This window comes from Ranitomeya variabilis, chromosome 1 (assembly GCF_051348905.1).
Source record: "Ranitomeya variabilis isolate aRanVar5 chromosome 1, aRanVar5.hap1, whole genome shotgun sequence".
NCBI classification, from domain to species: Eukaryota; Metazoa; Chordata; class Amphibia; order Anura; family Dendrobatidae; genus Ranitomeya; species Ranitomeya variabilis.
In genome coordinates, this window is record NC_135232.1 from 568,305,984 (window position 1) to 568,330,344 (window position 24,361).

The 24,361-nt window shown below is 44.7% G+C and overlaps 1 protein-coding gene across 1 annotated transcript in view; it reads right to left on the reverse strand.

Annotated features, from left to right (window-relative positions):
- LOC143768702 (acyl-coenzyme A thioesterase THEM4-like) overlaps positions 1-24,361 on the reverse strand; it is a 118,939-nt gene that overhangs the window by 14,418 nt on the left and 80,160 nt on the right. Inside the window, exons 3-6 of the mRNA XM_077257352.1 lie at positions 14,869-14,978; positions 14,633-14,795; positions 14,360-14,513; positions 13,855-13,965 (exon numbers count right to left, since the gene is read on the reverse strand). Coding sequence (XP_077113467.1) covers positions 13,855-13,965; positions 14,360-14,513; positions 14,633-14,795; positions 14,869-14,967 — 527 coding nt within the window. The 5' untranslated portion in view covers positions 14,968-14,978. The remainder of the gene's footprint in view (positions 1-13,854; positions 13,966-14,359; positions 14,514-14,632; positions 14,796-14,868; positions 14,979-24,361) is intronic.

The window sequence follows — 24,361 nt, forward strand, 5'->3', positions numbered from 1 at the left end:
TCCCTCACTGACCCGCACCCTAGTTTACATAATAAATATTATATGTCTTGGAAAAAAAGAAACCCTTCTGCAGGTAGATGTCAGCGGTGGTGCCTGCACTGAAATCTGATCGCATGTGTAATGAATTATATACACATATTTGTTTAAGGTAATCCTGAAGTTTCTAAAAAAAAATCCATTTGAAAATGGAGCCATCTGCACCTGTGCAGTAGAAGCTATCAGTGATCCGGTGGCGCCATCCTGCTAGAGAACAAAAAAAACTTTCCACCTCCAACATGGTGCTGCCGGCGCCTGTGCAGTAGTAGCTATTGGTGATCACCGATAGCTGTTATTGCGCAGGTGCCGGCGGTGCCATCTTGTTTCAGAAAGAAAAGAAATTCTCCTCCAAGATGGTGCCGCTGGCACCTGTACAATAGCAGCTATTGGATCACTGGTGCCATTTTCAAATGGATTTTTTTTTTAGGAACTTCAGGATTACATCAAACAAATTTGTTTATATAATTAATTACACATGCAATCAGGCTGCAGTGCAGGCACCGCTGTCAGCGCCTTCAGAAGGCTTTTCTTTTCCCCAACATATACAGTTGTGCTCAAAAGTTTACATACCCTGGGAGAATTTTTGCTTTCTTGCCCTTTTTTCAGAGAATATGATAACGTGCTGAATTCATCTTTCCTTCAACTTTGACCAAGTTTCCTGCGCCTTTGTAGCTCACAAATCGCCAAAACATCAGTGATCCACCTCCATGCTTTACAGTAGGAATGGCGTTCCTTTCATCATAGACCTTGTTGACCTCTCTCCAAATGAAACGTTTATGGTAGTGATAAAAAAGTTAAATTTTGGTCTCATCACTCCAAAATACCTTGTTCCAGAAATTTTTAGACTTGTCTCTGTGCTGTTTTGCATATTGAAGGCAAGATACTTTGTGTCATTTGCGCAGTAGTGGCTTTGTTCTGGTGAATCGACCATGCAGCCCATTTTTCTTCAAGTGCCTCCTAATTGTGCATCTTGAAACAGCAACACTGCTAGTTTTCAGAGAGTCCTGTATTCCAACTGATGTTATTTGTGGGTTTTTCTTTGCATCCCGAACAATTTTCCTGGCAGTTGTGAAGGACATTTTTGTTGGTCTACCTGACCTTCGTTTTGTTTTTACAGAGCCCCTGATTTTCCATTTGTTAATCAGAGTTTGAACGCTGCCTACTGGCATTATCAATTCCTTGGATATCTTTTTGTATCCCTTTCCTGCTTTATGCAGTTCATCTACCTTTTCTCGCAGATCCATTGACAATTCTTTTGCTTACTCATGACTCACAATCCAGAAACGTCAGTGGCTGGATGAAAGATGCAAGAGTCTGTCTGGATCCCAGAAACTCACTAAATAAATGGCATCACCCAACCACTAACCATGGGTGGAGAAAAAGTTTTTGTGTTATCATTCATATTCTCTGAAAAAAGGCCAAGAATGCAAAAATTCTGCCGGGTATGTAAACTTTGGAGCACAACTGTATATAATATTCATTATGTAAATTAGGGGGCAGGTCAGTGAGGGATCAGTGACCTGTCAGAAGCCATACTGACAAATACCTAATCAGAGAACCAAATGAAGACCCCCCCCCACAGGCCACCCCAGAGCACGAGCATATCATTCACTGAAAACTGAAAATGAAGAATAAACAACAACCACAAAACGGATTTCATCACCAGGTATCATTGTAAGCAGTATAACGGCGCTGAACTGACACTGTCTGTAGTTACTGTGCACAATCCTGCTGACAGATTTCCTTTAAAGAGATTGTCTATTGGAAACAAAATATCACCTATACATTGGATAAGAGATAACTTATTGATCAGTAGGGGTTAGTAAAACAAGGCATGTTTATCCAATATATAGCTTGACCGCCACTTGATTCATTCCACTTGGGGCTCCTGAGCGCTGCACTTGTTTTTCCAGGCAGCTTCATAAGGAATGAATGGAGCAATGCAAGTCACAGTGGTCTAGCCCTCACCAATCGATAGGTGATAACTTCTTTTCACTGGATTACTCATTTAGGAACCACCCCTGAGTAGCGCACTCAAAACAACCATACTGGGACAGTTGCAACTACGAGGTCCTCAAGTGGGCCACTAAAAATAGGCCCCTCCCAAATCACAAAAATATGCCATTATGTCCTTATTGGTGTGGGTCCATCTGCAAACACCTCCACAACCTTACATTCCTTAAAATGGAGGGTGGGCGTAATGATAATGTAGGTGTACCTCCCCATAATATTTCCCACGCAATTTGGCATGATGCGTGGAGACACACTCCTGCACGTTGGCCAGCTCAGTTGCCAAGGCAACCATACTTGTATGGTGAACTGAGTATAAAGGGTTAAGAACAAGATACTTTATTAATAAATCCGTCAAATGACAAACAGTACAAAGATTGTTAAAAGAAAAGACAGGATGTATGGATGATCCCTGATACCATCAACCCCCTGTTAGTATAGAAAGTTTCTAGGAAACAAAACGCCAGCTCTCCATATGGTATACACATGTAACGACCAAGTGGTCTACATAGACATAATAAATACACTGGAGCAGCGCTTACCAAGAAGGTATATGGCAGAGTAACAAAACTGGATGGATGGTGGTACCGAGTTGGATCTTAAGGACACCCCCGCACGTTTTGCCTCTTCAGTATGCAGCTTTTTCAAGGGGATACTGCCATATCTCAGCAAGGACCTTTTATAGCCCACATAAAGTCACATAGGGCCAGTCACATGTTGTGAACCGGCCAATGGTATTGGCATCAGCGGCGCATGCGTGTCCTTAAGATCCAACTCGGTACCACCATCCATCCAGTTTTGTTACCCTGCCATATACCTTCTTGGTAAGCGCTGCTCCAGTGTATTTATTATGTCTATGTAGACCACTTGGTCGTTACATGTGTATACCATATGGAGAGCTGGCGTTTTGTTTCCTAGAAACTTTCTATACTAACAGGGGGTTGATGGTATCAGGGATCATCCATACATCCTGTCTTTTCTTTTAACAATCTTTGTACTGTTTGTCATTTGACGGATTTATTAATAAAGTATCTTGTTCTTAACCCTTTATACTCAGTTTTCCTCCGGTTTTCATGTATTTATGGAGTGGGTTAATATGTGGCTCCTTCTGGAGAGGCATTGTCTAGTGTCATTCACGTAGGACATAGTCATTATGTGGGTTTCTGGCATTCTGATGATCATACTTGTATGGTGCATGGGTCATATAGGAATTAGTAGAACACTTGCACGATACTTTATAAAAGAAAACTGGGTCCGCGCTACAGTGCTGCAAAAACAACTAGAAATATGCACTAAACAATTCCCTTAGATAATGCACAGTAAATAAAACAACAGAGGAATGATTGCTGTAATGTCCAGTAATGCACAGGACACCAAGTATGTACAAACACCACGACCGGCATCAGAGATGGGTCTGGAGAGCCAGTGAGAAAATGACGCACTAACCGTTATAATCCAGTACCCGGTAAATGATGGTTTATGTGGGTCCAGTAGAAGGTGGTGTCCGTCGGGCTGGTGTGCGGGCAGATGGACGCACGAGCAGAGTGCTGTGTGGAAGAGCTACGCAGAGCCAGGGACAACTCCGGCCGGTAGCGTCCCTGGATACGAGCGGGAACCAACCAAGGGAGGAGCTCGCTGGCACAAGGCTCAGCGTGTGACGTCACTGAGCTTAGAGAAAGTACGGGGTGCCACAGGAATCAAACCGACGCGTTTCGAAGGAGCGGCGTCCTTCTTCATCAGGGTTACTGATCCCTGACAGTGCCCCGCTATTTAACCCCCCAAGGTGTCACTCAAACTGCCCGGCCCGCCCTAAAAGCCCGCTACTAAGATGGTGTCCAATGGGAGTGCTGGTAATATAAGATATAGTAAGGAATATGAGAGGCATGATCCGCAAAACCATATAATAAAGAAAATAATATAAACCTCATAGAAGTTATAGCTTGTGTAGGAACAGCCTATATGTGTTACACATGTAGTGCAGGTATGGGACAATACTGCTGCAATAAATTAAGTGAAATTTGGTAAAAATGGATAAAAACAAATCTTTAATAAATACTAAGTTAAAATTAATTATACTAAATAAACACTGGTTAAAACCAATAAAATGAGACAAATAAAAAGGGAGAAACAGAGGATGCGAAATAAAACCAATCAATGATCAGGGAGATAATGCATTCCCCTATCTCCCTGATCCTTGATTGGTTTTATTTCGCATCCTCTGTTTCTCCCTTTTTATTTGTCTCATTTTATTGGTTTTAACCAGTGTTTATTTAGTATAATTAATTTTAACTTAGTATTTATTAAAGATTTGTTTTTATCCATTTTTACCAAATTTCACTTAATTTATTGCAGCAGTATTGTCCCATACCTGCACTACATGTGTAACACATATAGGCTGTTCCTACACAAGCTATAACTTCTATGAGGTTTATATTATTTTCTTTATTATATGGTTTTGCGGATCATGCCTCTCATATTCCTTACTATATCTTATATTACCAGCACTCCCATTGGACACCATCTTAGTAGCGGGCTTTTAGGGCGGGCCGGGCAGTTTGAGTGACACCTTGGGGGGTTAAATAGCGGGGCACTCTCAGGGATCAGTAACCCTGATGAAGAAGGACGCCGCTCCTTCGAAACGCGTTGGTTTGATTCCTGTGGCACCCCGTACTTTCTCTAAGCTCAGTGACGTCACACGCTGAGCCTTGTGCCAGCGAGCTCCTCCCTTGGTTGGTTCCCGCTCATATCCAGGGACGCTAGTGCAGCGCCCCAGAGTTCTGGTCGTTGCAGTACTGTGGCTTCGCCGCTAAGGGGAGCCATGGTACGTTCGATGGCACCGAAGGAGTTCCTCCAATCAGGTATCACAGACACCAATATGTTTCACAGCTGGGCCTCCGGGGGGAGCTAAGGGTGCTATTCATTAGGCCACTCCCCACCATAGTGGGTAAACTGGGGGTCAGGCAGAAAGTTAGAGAGAACGCTGACGGGATTGAACGGAGCAACACCCTGTGGCAGGGGGTGTTGTGAAGGGAGAGACTGTAGGGTCTCTGCCAGGGGTGGGATCCTGGCAGAGGCTTGGCATTGAAAGAACGTAACGGGTCCGCGCAGGCTCCTGGAAGCGGCGGGACTCAAGGAAAGGACTAGAAGCGAGACAGATTGTGCTGAGTGAGAAACGAGATCAAGCAGAAGGAGAATACCAGCAGGGGTTTTGTTGAAAGAGGCAGCACCCTGCTGAGGCGCAATACCGGTGGCCGGAACGCCGAGGGAGTGGATTAGAATACAGCTTCAAGCCATACTCCAAACAGCGGCAGGACAGTCGGTCTCAGGCGGGCTGTCTACCACATATCACCTATGAAGTCTTGGGGGGCAATTGCGGGAGAGGGGCGACTCTAGGGTCCCGGAAGAACTCCAGGCCTACCTGACAAACGGGTGCCATTCCAACCTGAATACAGGGAAGGGGTGGATTACAGAGGAACATCAAATCGAGTTGTGAGGGAACTTAAGAAACAGACACAACCGTTGTGGGGTTACTTTCCGTAAGCACAGCAGGGAAGGACTACAACACATAGCGCTAGAAGGAAGGCACAGATTTCCACCTGAGAGGAGAACTCTGGAGGTGCCATTGGACCGGCCGGACTTGCGTAGCCTGGTGAACCGTGTTCTGGACTGAGGACTCAGAGATCTCCAGTAAAGAGGTAAAGAGACTGCAACCTGGTGTCCTCGTTATTTACCGCGACTTACACCCCACAACTACACCGCTCCATCGCTACTATTACTACCACCTATTACACCGGACGTCCCCCACTGACGGACAGGGCCACGGACCGGGTCTAGCCACCGTGACAACCCCGAGACTGAGAACTAGAGGCCCGGCTCTGGGTACCCCTCGGCCCTGCGGCGGTGTGGGGGCGCGCCGCAGACTTGGCGTCACGAACAGGATCTACTTAAGCCTGAAGAATCAGGTCATGTGTGCCTAGAGACTGTGATTTACTGTGCTTGGACTGTACTTTATTGTAAGACTGTGCTGCGCCATTAGCCGCCAAAAGTTCCCGCCAAAAGGCGCCGCCATTGCTACACCCAAGGGGAAGGAGGGCGTGTTATGGGCGGAGACTCCCAGTGTGGCGCGAGAAATGGCTACCGCCCCCTGCACTTCTGGCTGCAGAGGAATGACCTGCCCCAAAGCAGAAGAGAAACACCCCTTGATATGCAACGGCGGGAAGCGGGTGACGGAGAAGCCCGACCTCGGAGAAATGACGGAGCTAGGTGCATGCACTGCCACCAACTATCAGGCAGCAATGATGAACGGCGAGTGCCTGAGTGAGGAAGAAGCGGTTCAGGCCTGCCTTTCTTCACCGGAGGTGGACCGGAGGCCTGCGGATCCGACAGCGGAGTTACGTCCACCAATCCCGACCTCGGAGTTAGAGGAGGAGGAACCACAGCCAGCGGAGCCGAATCCGAGCATCCCATTGGAGGAGCCCCGGTCCGGGCTGCAGCAGACTCTAGCGTCCTCGTTAACGGACCGGAGCGACACCGATGGAACCATATTGGGCGCAGGTATGGCCGGCGTCCCTGCTCCCCTCCGCGAGCCCGCTTCCATGACCCACCTCTATCGCAGTAGGGAGCGACTTATCTCGGCAGGGCTAATGGTGCTATCCCCCGATGACCTGGGAAGGATGGTGCCACCGCTGTCGACTGGAGTGGGGGAGCCTGTGGATGTGAGCTTAGATGGAGTAGTTCTTCGGTGGGACACCCCCTGGTTTAGAGCAGATGGATCCCGGGAGAACGGGTCCACTCTTGCGGTGCTTACATGGGAACAATATAGACAGTGCTTGATTCTACAGTGGAAAGGCCGGAAAGAGGCCGAGTCGATGGGCCCATCGAAAGTACAACAACCCCCTCCGGCATGGGATGACAGAGACGTGACAAGGCGGGGCACTGTGTTGGCCTACCATGCAAGAAGAGGGTGGGGCCTCATACACGAGCCAGGATTGGATACTGACGTTTTTGTTGCGCATTGTAACGTGAGGGCTCCCTGCTGTGGCCGAAGTGGAGAACCATTGCAAAAGGGGGATTCGGTGACCTACAGCCGCCACCAGAACCCGCTCGGGTGGTATGCACGGAATGTTCGGCGGTGTATGTCTGGAGCCGCGACCCTTACCGCCTCGGACCTGGTCCCAGGAGCACCCGATCTTGTCACCATCGCAACGGTGCGCCTGGTTGCGGCCACCGAGTTGGCCAGTCGAGTTCATCTTCACGTTCGAACCGCGGACGCTGGCACCACGGTGGCTGGGGGGCAGGAGCCCGAGCCGCCTGAAAAAGAGTAAACCTCGGAAACCTGAAAATGTAAATAGTTACTGTTTGTCTTTTATTCCTTTAAGTTGCTGCTAAACCCGCCCAGGGTTAATGGATCCCTCTGTTGACCCGGGATCCTCTTTGTTTGTTTTCCTTTTCTGAAGTTGTTGCACAAAAGTTATACAAACTGCAGAAATCATGGACTGTGCATGATTCGAACTTCCCTTGTAAATAGTTTGCACCTTCTTAAAGGTGCTCCCTACTGGTTTTAGCCAAAGACACTTTGCGAAGATATTTGCCCTATTTGTTTGAGCCAAAGACACTTTGTGAAGATACCTTTCCTACCGGTTCTAGTTAAAGACACTTTGCGAAGATACCATACCGGAACCTTTGCGTGGGCTGGTAGGCTGAGAAGACGAGCTACCTCAGAAAGACTTGGTCCCCTCTTAAAGGGGATGTGAGAAACTGAACTTGAGAGAGATACTGTTGCAGAACAGTAATGCCATAATGATGCCTTGAAAAGAAATGTAACTGTTTTACATGCTAAGTTATATGTGTTGAATTTGTTGAAATGTCTAAATAATGTTTTGCAGAAAGAAAAGATGCAGAGAGCCCGTAGGGGTAGAGATAGAGGTCTGCATAGTTGAAAGTAAGCAAAGTAATAATGAAGGTGAGGATAGAAGGTAAACCCCGCGTCCCCATTGAAAGTTACTTTGTTACTAAGGACAGAGAGTGAACCCGTAGGGGTTAGAGAGTGAGTCCTTAAAGGAGCCGAGTAGAGCTGGCTCAGAGTTCTTTAAACGAAAGGAATGTTATGTCTATACCATGTATAGTAGAGAAAGGCAGTAGGCCCTGGATGAACAGGGCGGTCCTGTAAAAGAAAGGAGAGGCAGTAGGTCTGGTGCCATAAGGACAGGCGGTCCTGCAGGTTCAAAGTAGGAGAATGTGAAGTTACCTTACCTTGTAATGTGATTATAGGAAGGCCTTTGGTAAACTAAGAGTGTATGTTTCTTAAAGGCAATGTTAATTTATTGTTCCAGAATTTGCACTAAGTAGAATACCCGGTTGGGTAACAGGAGTTATGCATAGCCTGTAATTTATAATGTTGACCATGTTTGTAACGTTAAAAGTGTCCTCACCTCCCATAAAGGGAAGCCTGTTCAAGTATACTTATTGTTTTGCACTCAACAAAATTGTATGTCTGTTTACTAATCTGTATTGTTGTTTTTCTTCCCAGTCCCGGAGTACTGTGTTTAACCAGGGGGGAGTGCAGCACCCCAGAGTTCTGGTCGTTGCAGTACTGTGGCTTCGCCGCTAAGGGGAGCCATGGTACGTTCGATGGCACCGAAGGAGTTCCTCCAATCAGGTATCACAGACACCAATATGTTTCACAGCTGGGCCTCCGGGGGGAGCTAAGGGTGCTATTCATTAGGCCACTCCCCACCATAGTGGGTAAACTGGGGGTCAGGCAGAAAGTTAGAGAGAACGCTGACGGGATTGAACGGAGCAACACCCTGTGGCAGGGGGTGTTGTGAAGGGAGAGACTGTAGGGTCTCTGCCAGGGGTGGGATCCTGGCAGAGGCTTGGCATTGAAAGAACGTAACGGGTCCGCGCAGGCTCCTGGAAGCGGCGGGACTCAAGGAAAGGACTAGAAGCGAGACAGATTGTGCTGAGTGAGAAACGAGATCAAGCAGAAGGAGAATACCAGCAGGGGTTTTGTTGAAAGAGGCAGCACCCTGCTGAGGCGCAATACCGGTGGCCGGAACGCCGAGGGAGTGGATTAGAATACAGCTTCAAGCCATACTCCAAACAGCGGCAGGACAGTCGGTCTCAGGCGGGCTGTCTACCACATATCACCTATGAAGTCTTGGGGGGCAATTGCGGGAGAGGGGCGACTCTAGGGTCCCGGAAGAACTCCAGGCCTACCTGACAAACGGGTGCCATTCCAACCTGAATACAGGGAAGGGGTGGATTACAGAGGAACATCAAATCGAGTTGTGAGGGAACTTAAGAAACAGACACAACCGTTGTGGGGTTACTTTCCGTAAGCACAGCAGGGAAGGACTACAACACATAGCGCTAGAAGGAAGGCACAGATTTCCACCTGAGAGGAGAACTCTGGAGGTGCCATTGGACCGGCCGGACTTGCGTAGCCTGGTGAACCGTGTTCTGGACTGAGGACTCAGAGATCTCCAGTAAAGAGGTAAAGAGACTGCAACCTGGTGTCCTCGTTATTTACCGCGACTTACACCCCACAACTGCACCGCTCCATCGCTACTATTACTACCACCTATTACACCGGACGTCCCCCACTGACGGACAGGGCCACGGACCGGGTCTAGCCACCGTGACAACCCCGAGACTGAGAACTAGAGGCCCGGCTCCGGGTACCCCTCGGCCCTGCGGCGGTGTGGGGGCGCGCCGCACTACCGGCCGGAGTTGTCCCTGGCTCTGCGTAGCTCTTCCACACAGCACTCTGCTCGTGCGTCCATCTGCCCGCACACCAGCCTGACGGACACCACCTTCTACTGGACCCACATAAACCATCATTTACCGGGTACTGGATTATAACGGTTAGTGCGGCATTTTCTCACTGGCTCTCCAGACCCATCTCTGATGCCGGTCGTGGTGTTTGTACATACTTGGTGTCCTGTGCATTACTGGACATTACAGCAATCATTCCTCTGTTGTTTTATTTACTGTGCATTATCTAAGGGAATTGTTTAGTGCATATTTCTAGTTGTTTTTGCAGCACTGTAGCGCGGACCCAGTTTTCTTTTATATTGTATCTTCTCTCTGACAGTTTAAGCCTCTGTTCTGTCTTGGTTCCTGCGGCTCAGTGACTCTGGGAGGCAGCGCTGGTGTATTCTTTTGCATTATCTACTTGCACGATACTTGTTCTGCTGGACTGGTTACCTTTGGCAACTGTATCAGCCAACATGCAGAAGCTTCACTCTGTGCTCGTTATCAGATTGTGTGGGATAGATTCAGAGAGGGATTGAGTAATCCATCTTCTCTGGGATTACTGCTTAGTAGAGAACTGCTAGTGGATCCACGATCCACATTACATTTCCATCCTTAGTGGGTGAATGGAAATGCCTATGTGCTTAAGGCCCTTAATTATTTTCCTAATAATCAGAAAGATTTATATACAAACATAGATTTATAGGGGATCTTTTTTAGGTGTCGATTTCCTGCTGCTGTACAGGGGGAATCTTGAACCATGTCCGCTGCGGTCTCCCATTCTCCTCCAGCCGCAGTGGAACCTGTTCAGCAGAGACGTCGGTCCCAGTGCCTGGCTCGGACAGATACTGCACGTTTGGTTACTGCTGCCCTTCCAGGTTCAGCCAATATAACCAGTACTGTTCGGTGGCGAGCAGGCGCTCCTGGGACTAAGGGTACCGTCTCACAGTGGCACTTTGATCGCTACGACGGCACGATCCGTGACGTTCCAGCGATATCCATACGATATCGCTGTGTCTGACACGCAGCAGCGATCAGGGACCCCGCTGAGAATCGTACGTCGTAGCAGATCGTTTGGAACTTTCTTTCGTCGCTGGATCTCCCGCTGTCATCGTTGGATCGGTGTGTGTGACACCGATCCAACTATGCGTTCGCTTGTAACCAGGGTAAACATCGGGTTACTAAGCGCAGGGCCGCGCTTAGTAACCCGATGTTTACCCTGGTTACCATCGTAAATGTAAAAAAAAAAAAAAAAAAACAGTACATACTCACATTCCGGTGTTCGTCAGGTCCCTTGCCGTCTGCTTCCCGTCTTACGTCACCGCTGTGCTCTGCTTTCACTTTACGGCTGGCAGTCAGTCAGTGCGGGAAGCAGACGGCAAGGGACCTGACGGACACCGGAATGTGAGTATGTACTGTTTGGTTTTTTTTACATTTACGATTGTAACCAGGGTAAACATCGGGTTACTAAGCGCAGCCCTGCGCTTAGTAACCTGATGTTTACCCTGGTTACCCGGGGACCTCAGCATCGTTGGTCGCTGGAGAGCTGTCTGTGTGACAGCTCCCCAGCGACCATACAATGACTTACTAACGATCACGGCCAGGTCGTATCGCTGGTCGTGATCGTTGGTAAATCGTTTTGTGTAACGGTACCCTAAGTCCTGCTTTTCTCTCATTGGAGGTCGGGGGTCACACACTCAGGTCCTGTAGCAGCTCCTATTGGTCCACTAGGAAGGTCCTGGAGAGCTACAACTATAAAAGGTTCATATGGCCGCACGGCAATGCACTAGTATCATTTGTGTTTGGCTGTTGCCAATCTATACTCTACCACTCAGTATATATGTGGTGTGAGTCTGTTAGCCTTGGGGCTGTACACTCAGGCAGGCAGCTAGCGTCAGTGGGGGCAATTAGCCTTGGCTTAGCATCTGGTTCCTTCATGTGTGCGTTTAGCACAGAAGAGTTCCAGAGCAAGCACAACCCTAGTTAGGGTATTATTCTCTGTGTACAGTGTGACTCTGTGAGGCAACAGAGCTCGCTTTCATTTCACACAGGGTGAAGTTTAACCCATGTGTGAGCTCAGTGTCCATCCGCCATTACTTTGCAGCAGGTATCTCTGCACGGTGGACCCCGGGCTGTGAACGCACCTCGTATTAATCTCTCTATTACTTGGTGCGTTCCGCTAGCCCTAACAATCTTTCTCTTGATTGTATAATTTAAACTGAGTACCTCCTCCAATTGCAGCTGCTCGATTGATTCTGGAACAGTTTTTCTTTTTCTTCTGAGCTCCTGCATTCCAAAGTTATGCTCATCGGAAATAAAGATGGAAATTTTCTTTTAACTAACTGAGCGTATACCATAGAACTTCTATGTGGGCATGTTTTGATTGGATAGCATTAGAGGAGAAAAACCAAATGCCCACAGAGAAGTTCTGTGGTGTACACCTAGTACGTTGAAAGGAAAATTGTCACCTTTATTACCATGATACATCACTTTGGAACGGAGGGGCACAAAAGAAAAAGAAAGACTGTTCCAGAGTCAGCAGAGCAGTGGCAATTTGAGCAATTACTCAGAAAATAAATTAAAAATACCCAGTGAAAGATCCTATTTAATGTTAGCATAACAAATAAATAAGAATATGTATGTTTTGGCATGCAAAGTATTATTTCCCCATTGTAGGTCTTATGGAGGATATAGTCCAAAAAGCCAGCTTTAGAAAAGATCGGTGTCCACTCAATCAAGTCAGTCTCAGTTTTGTTCTGTCCATCAGGTGCAATTAAACCAGTGTGCTCTCTCTTAAAGATCTATGAACAAGTTGAAAGGAGCTGACAGCAAAACTAAAGGAGTCTGTCATGAGGTTTTCTGAAGCTGTGTAATTCAGTCACATAGCTGTTATAACCTACTGTACATCATGAGTGGCTTAAGGAAAGCTACTCTGACATCACATTTCATTTCCCCCAATTACCGTAAATTCATTTGGGCTGAACATATCTGAAGCTATGTGGTTCAGACGCGAAGCTGTTATAACGTGCTGTACATCATAGTAGGTTAAGAAAAGCTACTCAGACATCACAACTGGTTTCTGCCAAGTAAGCTCATTAGGGGTGGACATATTTGAAGCTATGTGGTTCAGTAAAATAGCTGTTATAACCTGCTGTACGTCATAGAAGATAAATGAAAATTACACAGACATTAAAGGGAACCTGTCACCAGTTTTGTGACATAGCAGCTAAAAATATCACCTTATTCAGCTTCTGCTATGTATTCCCTAAATCCTTATAGTACCCCCTGACTCCCCTTGTATACTCCCGAAAATCTTTTTTAATTTCTCCTGCTCTGTATGGTAATCTTCTCAGTCCAGTCCGATGGGCGTGGTTTCGGGTCTCTGCATCCCTCCTCCTGGCTTCTGCTCGCCGTCCTCCTTACATGGATAACGATCCACATCGCCATGCGACATATCTCCTGCTCAGAAACATCGTGTTTTGTGCCTGCGCAGTATGCTTTGCCCAACTGCAGGCAAAGCTGAAAAACAGAAGTGCGCATGCACTGGCAAATGTAGTTCCGGTACATGAGCCGGAAGTACAGTACGTGTGCCGGCGAATGACACTTGTTTTTCGGCTTTGCTCGTAGTTGGGCAAAGCATAGTGCGCAGGTGTGAAACGCAATATTTCTCAGCAGACGCGAGATGTTGCACGACGATGTGAGTGATGCAAGAGGCATCATCGACGAAGTAGGACGCGAGCAACAGCCGATGGTAGGGATTAAGAGGCCCAAAACCACACTTATCAGACCGGACTGTAAAGATTACCATACAGCACGGGAGAAATTAAAAAGTTTTTTCCGGAGTATACAAGGGGAATCAGGAGGTTATATAAGGATTTACTGAATGCAGTGCAGATACTGAAGAAAGTGATATTTTTAGTTGCTATGTCACAAAACTGGTGACACGTTCCCTTTAAATTAGCAGATGGAAATCATATACAGTACTTTTATTGTACAGGAACCTTCGTTGATGTTCACCCTGTGTCAGAAGCATAAACCCTTACTATCACCTACTTGTAATAGGTAATGTTGAGATTCGCTGTCATGATGCTACCACAAGTGTACACAGCTCCTGCTCCAGCTGTACTGTCAATAATTGTGGCAATGCAACCTCCGTGGGCATACCTGGAAAAGAATGTCAAATCATGCTAAGACTAGAATAACTCTTATACATGGGCAAACATTGAGATTATTAACCCTATAGCAATACAAAAAATAAGGCAGATGAGCCACTACTACACAGGGGTGCTTAGAACCTCCTTTTATCTGATGGCATCCCCAACTCTTCTTTTGATTAGTCAGTCTGGCACAATGGGCAGGCCAGCTAATCAAAAGAAGAGCCACAAATGCCATCAAATAAGAGGTGGTCTTCACTGTTACCATCCAGCATAGTGGTCAATAGACTGGGTCCTGTGAATCAAATCGCACCAGCTCTGCTGAGTACTACAACAAATGTTTTGTTTTTTTTAATTTTGTCTTGAAACATTGATCTAAAATGTGTAAATATTCAATATCTAACCCAGGAGGACCTTCAAGGTAGGGACCAGGCTGGAAAAGACAGACCATTCTGCTTTCATCCTTGTTGTAAAACATGCAATACTCAAATCCGAGACCATCGCTGTCTAAGTTCCTGAGGAACATCCGTTTGCCTATCCCTGTTTCAAGAGGGTCACCTGCATGTGAAGAAGAATATTATGAATGACTTATGAAAAGCAAAGACTCGCCCCTGAAGAGTCTAACTCTTTCTATTAAAATTGCTCCATAGCTTAGACCCATTTTCATAGATTCTCACCATCTAAGTGATGTGCGATGGTGTTGTGTGAAGGGATTCGTTTCCAGTTGCCACTTTTGCTGAGTTCCAGGAATTTATTATATAGATCCTTTAAGTTCGGGCCCCATGTAGCATTGGGTAGTCCAAAATCCCGTAGCTCCTCAGTAGGGCTATGGCGTCTGACCTGAAAGAAAGCATCCAATGTGATATCATTGGTTACCATAAAGCTTTTTTTCATGTATTTGTGCAAAACTCACCGAGAAGTCACAGCAAGATGTTTTGGTTCCCTGTAGTTGAATGGGTAGACTACACAGAACCTTGGTTTTTTCGATCAATCTGGCCCATCTTTTAAGCATAGTTATCACTCCTGTTGGTAAAAAGAAAATAATTTGGATGAAAAGTCTACATCTTCACAACAAATCTGAACAGATCTGAATTATGCTCTGCAGTGCAGGTAAAGTGGAGATGAGGCTACTACAACTCAAGAATGAACTAGAGAGAGTCAACATTGGTCTACATCAAAGAAAAAAGTAATTGGAATAGCGATTGAAAAAAACAATTGATTAGGTTCTTTGAATAATCAGATAAGCTAAGCACATATTGGGATTCCAGTGTTATAACTGGTGAATTGATAGGAGAATCGCTAGTGTTACTAAAAATTATTCAGATACTACTTGTAGTATTTAGGGAGTAAACTTCTCAGTCTGTCTAGTGAACATTGACTTGAAAAAGTTGATGTCAACATCTCTGAGATTGAAAAAAATTGAAAAAATATGAACTTTTATTAATAATTTTGTAAGTTTAAACTGCCGTGATACTGTAAATTTGATTAGAGAAAAGTATATTTTCTAGTTAGTGCATAGTGCTCGTAGGCTGCAGGTAAAGCCAAGATAATTTCTGAGACGTCTTTACTAGCTGGAGGAATGTCTTTATTCTGCTATGTAGCAATATAATCAGAACCTATTGGAAATATTCAAAGAGACCATGGTGCTGATTAGGGATGAGCGAACGTGCTTGTTGATACTCGGTACTCACGCGAATCCCCCGCCCCGGATGTTTTGCACCTGTTACACAGCCAATAAAAATGAAGGGATTGCCCGTGTGTCACTGTAATGCCATAGCCATCTTGGGTGTGGCATTACTGTGATTGGCTGGCCATGTGACATCATCAGAGGTTATAAAAGAACAGGTGCACGCTGATGCCATTGCACAGCTCTGTGACAGTTCGTATTACTTGTATAGGCCAGTGTGTGCACAGTATAATGAATCAGAGAACTGTAGTGTTGATACTGGTGCTGAAGCTGAGCCATCATAGTAACAGCCTTTCTAAGGCTTATCATTTGCTTTGCTGTTACAATGCTTTGCATGTTGCTGCACATACAATCTCCATTTAACCTAGGTAAGGAGAGAGTCGCAGGAGCAGGGAGAGTGACAGAATCCAGTCATTAGACAAGGATTAGGGCTGTGCAGTCTCTTGCAAAATAAATAGCTGCATTTTTGGGGGGAGGAGGGGGTAAAATAATGAATATATTTTGATCCATTGAGTATTACAGTCTTTTTGTCACTTTTTTGTTATATAACACTCAAAAAATCATTAAAAATGTAATTTTGTACCAATAAAATATTCTGTGTTCTGCGGTAAATTGTTTTTACATATAACACTCCAAAAGCATTTCTATATTTGGCAGGGTTAAATTTCTCACCCATACTGTATTACGTAGTTTGGGGTGCATTTCTATAATCTATAAAAATGAAAAAAGCATTAAACAATTTTGCAGGCTTAAATTTCTCAGCAATACAGTTTTCCATGGTCGGTGGTACATTTCTGTAAAATCAAATACTCCAAAAAAGTGCTAAAAAAAAGAAGCTGGATGACGTTTCTCACCCATACACTATTCTGTGGTATGAGGTACATTTCTGTGATCTATAAAGTTGAAAAAAAGTGTTAAATTTTTTTGCAGGTTTAAATTTCTCAGCCATACAGTATTACATGTTCTGTGGTACATATCTAAGACTTCAAAAAATGGTTAAAAAATGAGTTGGATTACATTTCTCACCCATACCCTATTCTGTGGTCTGGGGTACATTTCTGTGTTATATAACACTACAAAAAAGTGTTAATTTTTTTGCTGTATTCAATTAGTCATCCATACAGTATAAGCTTAGTGGGCAACAAAGATGTCAGAGCCACGCAAGACTCTCAAGGGAGCGACAGGAAGAATATTGGAGCCAGAGGAAGCTGGCAGGATCCTGTGATCCGGATCTGGATGATTTCCTGAAACTACCAAGGCCCAAACCATGCCGTATCCTTTAACACTGGGGTTCTTGCGGACTGCAGACAATAGTTCCAGGATCCAGGAACTGGTGACTGGAATGTGGTTTCTAGGCTGGTCGGAAAAGACAAAGAGGCAAGCCAGGACCAGGTCTGGAGAAATGTTGTTAGGCCTACTATCTGTAAGGTACTGAAAGTTTGTATCCCAGGAAGTGGTTGTTACAAATGACAGTCAGCGGAGAAGGGGGTCCATTGAAGAGGTTGGGACCCATCATCACATCTTGTTCAACCATTGGGCATTGGAGACGGAACACACTGGGGCCGTGTGGTCTGAAGCACCACAGCTCCTGGAAAGAGACACACAGAAAGCCGACCATTGTTCAGTGAGAGAGAAGGAGAGAGAAGCAAAAGGAGAAGGACATCAGGGGAGACCAGCCACCAGTAGCCGGACCACCGAGGATTGTAAGGAACTGCATGACTTACATCAGAGACCGGCAGGACAGCTGAACTGCAAGTTACCTGTCCGCCTTAATACCCAGGAGGCACGGTGACACATATAGAGCCTGGGGCATGCTAGAGTCCCTATAAACCGGCTCAAGTCACCAGTCATACGGGTTATGTTTTATCCTATACGGGGGACAGAGAGAGAACATCTGTGAGGACCTTATCTGAAGCCATAGGCAGTAAGGGACTACAACACCACCGAGCTAAAGGAAGGCTTTTAACTGCACCTGGTAAAGAAGACTCTGGATTCGCTTCCAAGCCGGCCAGACCCTGCCTGCCCTGTGATCTGGTGCTCTGGACTGTGGCTGCTGAAGTCTTCAGTAAATAAGGTAAAGAGACTGCAACCCTGTGTCCTCGTTCTTCGCTGCACTTCTCACCATCTTCCATCTACACACCGGGAGCCCTGGGGATATGCACCATTGTCTAGATGTGAATTTTTTAATCAGCTTTCTCTGGGAAATTTGAAAACATGCTCTGTGGGTGAAATGTATTATCAGCTTCTGTGGGAGAAATGTGGAAACATGCTACAGGTGCTTCTAAAAAAATTAGAATATCATCAAAAAGTTAATTTATTTCAGTTCTTCAATACAAAAAGTGAAACTCATATACTATATAGAGTCATTACAAACAAGGTGATCTTTTTCAAGTGTTTATTTCTGTTAATGTTGATGAATATGGCTTACAGCCAATGAAAGCCCAAAAGTCATTATCCCAGTAAATTTGAATATTTTATAATACCAGCTTCAAAAATTATTTTAAACTCCGAAATGTTGGCCTACTGTAATGTATGTTCAGTAAATGCTCTCAATACTTGGTCGGGGCTCCTGTTGCATCAATTAATGAATGCTGCGTGGCATGAAAGCGATCAGTCTGTGGCACTGCTGAGGTGTTATGGAAGCCCAGGTTGCTTTGATAGCAGACTTCAGCTAGTCTGCATTGTTGGGTCTGGTGTCTCTCATTTTCCCCTTGACAATACCCCATAGATTCTCTATGGGGTTAAGGTCAGGTGAGTTTGCTGGCCAATCAAGCACAGTGATACTGTTGTTTTTAAACCAAGTGTTGATACTTTTGGCAGTGTGGACAAGTGCCAAGTCCTGCTGGAGAATGAAATTTCCATCTCCAAACAGCTTTTTGGCAGAGGGAAGCATGAAGTGCTCTAAAATTTCCTGGTAGACGGCTGCTCTGACTTTGGTCAACTCTTGACAAATCACAGTGGACCTACACCAGCAGATGACATGGCTCCCAAACGATCACTGATTGTGGAAACTTCACACTAGACCTCAAGCAGCTTGGATTGTGTGCCTTTCCACTCTTCCTCCAGACTCTGGGACCTTGATTTGCAAATGAAATGCAAAATTTACTTTCATCTGAAAACAACACCTTGGACCATTGAGCAACAGTCCAGTTCTTTTTGTCCTTGGCCCAGGTAAGACGCTTCTGGCATTCTCTATTGGTCATGAGTGGCTTGACACAAGGAATGCAACACTTATAGCCCATGTCCTTGATACCTCTGTGTGTGGTGGCTCTTGAAGCAGTGACTTCAGCATTAGTCCACTCCTAGTGAATCTCCCCCATACGTTTGAATGGCCTTTTCTTAACAATCCTTTCAAAGCTGCGGTTATCTTAGTTGCCTGTGCACCTTTTTCGATCACACTTTTTTCTTTCCCTCAACATTCCATTAATATGCTTGGATACAGCACTCTGTGAACAGCCAGCTTCTTTAGCAATGACCTTTTGTGGTACATCCTCCTTGTGGACTGTGTCAATGACTGCTTTCTGGACATCTGTCAAGTCAGTAGTCTTCCCCATAATTGTGGAGCTACTGAAACAGAGTATGGGACCTTTTTAAATGCTTAGGAAGCCTTTGCAGGTGTTTTTTGTTAATTATTTTAATTTACTGAGATGACTTTTGGGTTTTCATTGGCTTGAAGCCATAATCGTCAACATTAACAGAAATAAACACGTGAAATAGATTACTCTGTTTGTAATGACTCTATATAATATATAAGTTTCACTTTTTGTATTGAAGAACTGAAATAAATTAACTTTTTGGTGATTTTCTAATTTTGTGAGAGACACCTGTCTGTGTGCGAAATTTGTAAGCTGATAATGTAGGGGTACTGTGGCCCATGTTCAGTCGGTGAAATTTTTAACTGGACTGGAAGTAGCAAGCCTCAGTCTCTGTGAGGGCACTGTTAAAATTCATTTACATCCTATTTTACCATTTTTGCTATGGTGAACAAAAACCTTTAATTCGTATTAATGTCCAGATTTGTTTGCAGGGCATTAGTCCTATTACCCCCATTTAGTTTACTTCTGCAACCCCCATGGCCCTCATTATCACCTTTTTAAAGCCAACATTAAAGCACCGAATTTCGTGTCTCCATTATTTGTTCCAACGAACATCCACGGGATCGTGCACCTCTACTTGTGATATACACTGTCAAATTTGATTCATGTGAAACTTTACTGGCTTGAAATAAAAAATAAAAATGGCCTGGTACAGATGTACAGTAGATATTTGGTTGTTCAAAAATTAAATATTGTCACATACTGTATATTGTTGAACTTGGTTTGTATGAAATTTTGTCTCTTTCAAATAAAAATAAAATTTGGCCTGATACAGGTGTAGAAATTTGGTCCCTCGTTACTATCTCCCTATACGCCACTTTTTTTTGTGTCTTGGCGTCCCCACTCACACACGTATCATGCTTGGTACATGTGCTCAACTTGATAGTTCTGCGGTTTCTGAAAACCTAACCAGATTTGACAGATTCTGATCAAAATACACTGCATCAACACCCATTTCTGCAAGTCGCCTACAACCGCCTCCCGGCACTACTGCGGTAGCTCATGCAAGCGCCAGCTCACTGACTGGTGTGCAACGTGAACAAGCACTGGAACTCCACACTGCACATTCTGGTAAGGTTTTATGAGCAGCAGAGGCCAATTGTGAAATACCAGTTCCAACACGTCCGTCGGTATTTGGGTCAGCCTCCGCACATAACAACTGAAGAGTGGGCATGGATGTCTGACATTTGTGCTGTTCTCCAAGATTTAGAGGACTTGACAAAGATGGTGAGTGTTGAAGACGCCATAATCCATAGCTCCCAACCGTCCCTCATACTACGGGACTGTCACGATTTTGAGGCTCTGCCCCGCAGCCCCGCATGAGACTCTACTTCTCCCACACAGCCAGAAGAAAAAGAAGCCAACACGCCCCCTTGTATTAGGCCATGCCCCTTCCCCTTTTGTATGTTCTTCCAGTGCGGTGGTTCAGAGAGGGAGAGAGGACATTCTGAGGTACGTGTGTGTGTGCACGTCAGTGTGTGTGTGTAAGTACTGTACACATACATGCAGCTGGCCATGCTGTGCTTACAGTACAAGGCATTATAACCAGGAGTAGTGGCAGCAGTTAGAGCAATCCAGTGCAGTCTGTTAGTCATAGGCACAGTATATACAGTATATATATATATATATATATATATATGTATCCTTTATATACTACAGCATTTATGGAGTGGAGCCAGTAGATAGTGGTGTTGTCTGAGTGCATGCAGGGTTCGCAGAACTGGGCTACATTGCAATGTGCAGGACCTGTGAAGCTGCAGTGTGGACAGCGATAGGTGCAGAAGTCTTTGTCTGCATTGTAAGCAGAGCCGCTGGGACACATCTACAGCCCCGACAGTACACTTGCATCATCATGTGGGGCCATTATACTGTACGCAGCATCATGTGGGGCCATTATACTGTACGCAGCATCATGTGGGGCCGTTATACTGTATGCCGCATCATGTGTGGCCATTATTCTGTACGCAGCATCATGTGGGGCCATTATACTGTACGTAGCATCATTTGGGGCCATTACACTGTACGCAGCATCATGTGGGGCCATTATACCCTATTGAGCACTATATGTGGCCATTATACTGTACACAGCATCATGTGCAGCCATTATACTGTATGCAGCATCATGTAGGGCCATTATACAGTATGGAGCATAATATGTGGCCATTATACTGTATGCAGCATCATGTGGGGCCATTATACATTATGGAGCACTGTGTGGCCATTATACAGTATTGAGCATCATGTGGGGCCATTATACAGTATGGAGCACTGTGTGGCCATTATACAGTATGGAGCATCATGTGTGGCCATTATACTGTATGCAGCATCATGTGGGGCCATTATACAGTATGGAGCACTGTATGGCCATTATACAGTACTGAGCATCATGTGGGGCCATTATACAGTATGGAGCATTGTGTGGCCATTATACAGTATGGAGCATCATGTGTGGCCATTATACTGTATGCAGCATCATGTGGGGCCATTATACAGTATGGAGCACTGTGTGGCCATTATACAGTATGGAGCATCATGTGTGGCCATTATACTGTGCGCAGCATCATGTGGGGCCTTTATACATTATGGAGCACTGTGTGTGGCCATTATACTGTACGCAGCATCATGTGGGGCCATTATACAGTATGGAGCACTGTGTGGCCATTATGCAGTATTGAGCATCATGTGGGGCCATTATACAGTATGGAGCACTGTGTAGCCATTATGCAGTATGGAGCATCATGTGTGGCCATTATACTGTACACAGCATCATGTGCAGCCATTATACTGTTTGCAGCATCATGTGGGGCCATTATACAGTATGGAGCATAATATGTGGCCATTATACTGTATGCAGCATCATGTGGGGCCATTGTACAGTATGGAGCACTGTGTGGCCATTATACAGTATTGAGCATCATGTGGGGCCATTATACAGTATGGAGCACTGTGTGGCCGTTATACAGTATGGAGCATCATGTGTGGCCATTATACAGTATTGAGCATCATATGGGGCCATTATACAGTATGAAGCATTGTGTGGCCATTATACAGTATGGAGCATCATGTGTGGCCATTATACTGTACGCAGCATCATGTGGGGCCATTATACAGTTGGGAGAAGCCCTCATGACAGGGTATTTTTAAACAAGGAGGGAAAAGTTTTAAAAGATTGTCAAGCAATACTGGGACAACCAAACCAGCGTACTCCCTAATTTGTCTGCTAACTTCAGCAATTGGGTTTCAAAGCTGGACACCTGGCATGAGTTGTCCCTTCTTGCCTTGGAGGTGTTGTGCTGCCCTGCCGCTAATGTTTTGTCTGAGCTGATTTTTAGTGTCACAGGGGGACCATAACAGACAGATGCTTTCGCCTGTCATTAGAAAGAGCTGACATGCTCACTCTGATAATAATGAACAAAGCCTGGCTTAGACCTAACTTTTACATATTACTAGATGATAGCAGCACATAAAGTGTTTTCAATTTTCAATATTTGAAAGAGGCCCACCAGTTGTTGCCTTCTAGGGTCTATGGATGACCCTAGTTAAATTTTTACTGGCTTTGCAGTTTGTGCAAAGCCTTTATGAATACCACAACTATACTTTGTTCACAATATTTGAATGAGGCAATACAGTTGGTGCCTACAAGGATGTATGATGACCCTGCTTGCAATTTTTGACAGGGTTTGCACTTAGTGCATGGCCTTTATGACTCTAGAAGTACCAATACAATTTGAACAGAATGTGTATGAGGCCCTTTATGTATTATACAGCTCATTTCCTATTTTGTAATTAAAAAAAATAAATTTTGTTTTACTTAAATTATATTTTTTTAAAATTCTTTTAAAATTTTGCATTATATACAAGTTATTATACAGGAAAAATGTTTCTCAACTTTTTTTCAGTAAAATTAAATTTTGTGCTGATTTCAAATGTTTTATTGTCTCTCCTTAAAGTGGAGTAAAGTGTGACACCATTGTTCTCAGGAGCAATCTGGAAGTCAGAGATGCTTCCAGGGGTCTTCCTCATGCCATTCTCCTTCCATTCATCACTATTCCCATCCATTTGATCATTTTCACTGCCCCCCCCCACACCTCTTTGTAGGGTCTGCAGGAAAAATCTTCAGTTTTCCCATTGACTACCAATATACTCGTTACACGAAATGAGCATGCACGTATTAAGAATTGCTTGGTTTGAGCAACAAGCACCCAAGGATTTTAATGCTCGCTACTCTCTAGTGCTGATTGACTATTTGAATTGTTTTTCAATTCTTTATTTTTTTGTCTTGGGTTCCTCATTGCTGTTTTATGTGCCAAATTTTTCAAAATATTGGCAGATTAATTTTGTGGAAAATTATAGCCGTTCCTTTTACCTTTGTGCACATTTCCAGAGCAGGCCAGTCTTCGATCGACCAAAAATAAAATTAAAAGGATTCTGTACTCTACAGAGTACAATTGTGCAAAAAATGTTCAACATTTTGAAAAATCGTAAATGATGATTTGATCTAAGCCATTTGGATATGCAAAACTAGTCATAATGCCAAACTAAAAAAAAAGCAAACAAAAACAAATAGACGAAATAAGGTAAAGTTAACTTAAAAAGCCAAAAATTAAATAATGAATAAGGTGCAAACAGAAAAGTTGCTATTTGAACCATTGTTACTCCAGAAAAAGGTGCAAAAACCATGATGAATCGGGATTCTTGTCTATAAGGAGACATTGAGAAGATTGATCAATCCAATTAAAAAGTTGCAAAAATGTAATGTGTATAAACTTAAGAAAAGAAAGAGAAAAAGTGGCCGGTTTCCTAGGAAGGACCATACACTTTGGATTGATTCCAATTAATGGATGCAGCCAGCTTCAGTACCCCTAGCTCTTCGGTTGATGCAGAGACAAAGCTGTCTATACTGGCAGCATGGGAGGGGACTAGTGGCATAACTATGCCACTGTCCTTAACTCTAAATCATTCAGGAACCCTCTGCCCCCCCAACAAGCAGGAAGACAAGAGGCAGAGGAGCAGCGGGCTCCTGAAGTTAGAAGATGAGTACTCGCCTTTAAAAAATGACATGTCCAACAAGGTCAACCAAGAGAAGTAAAAGAATATGAAAGAAGGAAAGGTGGATGGTTGTA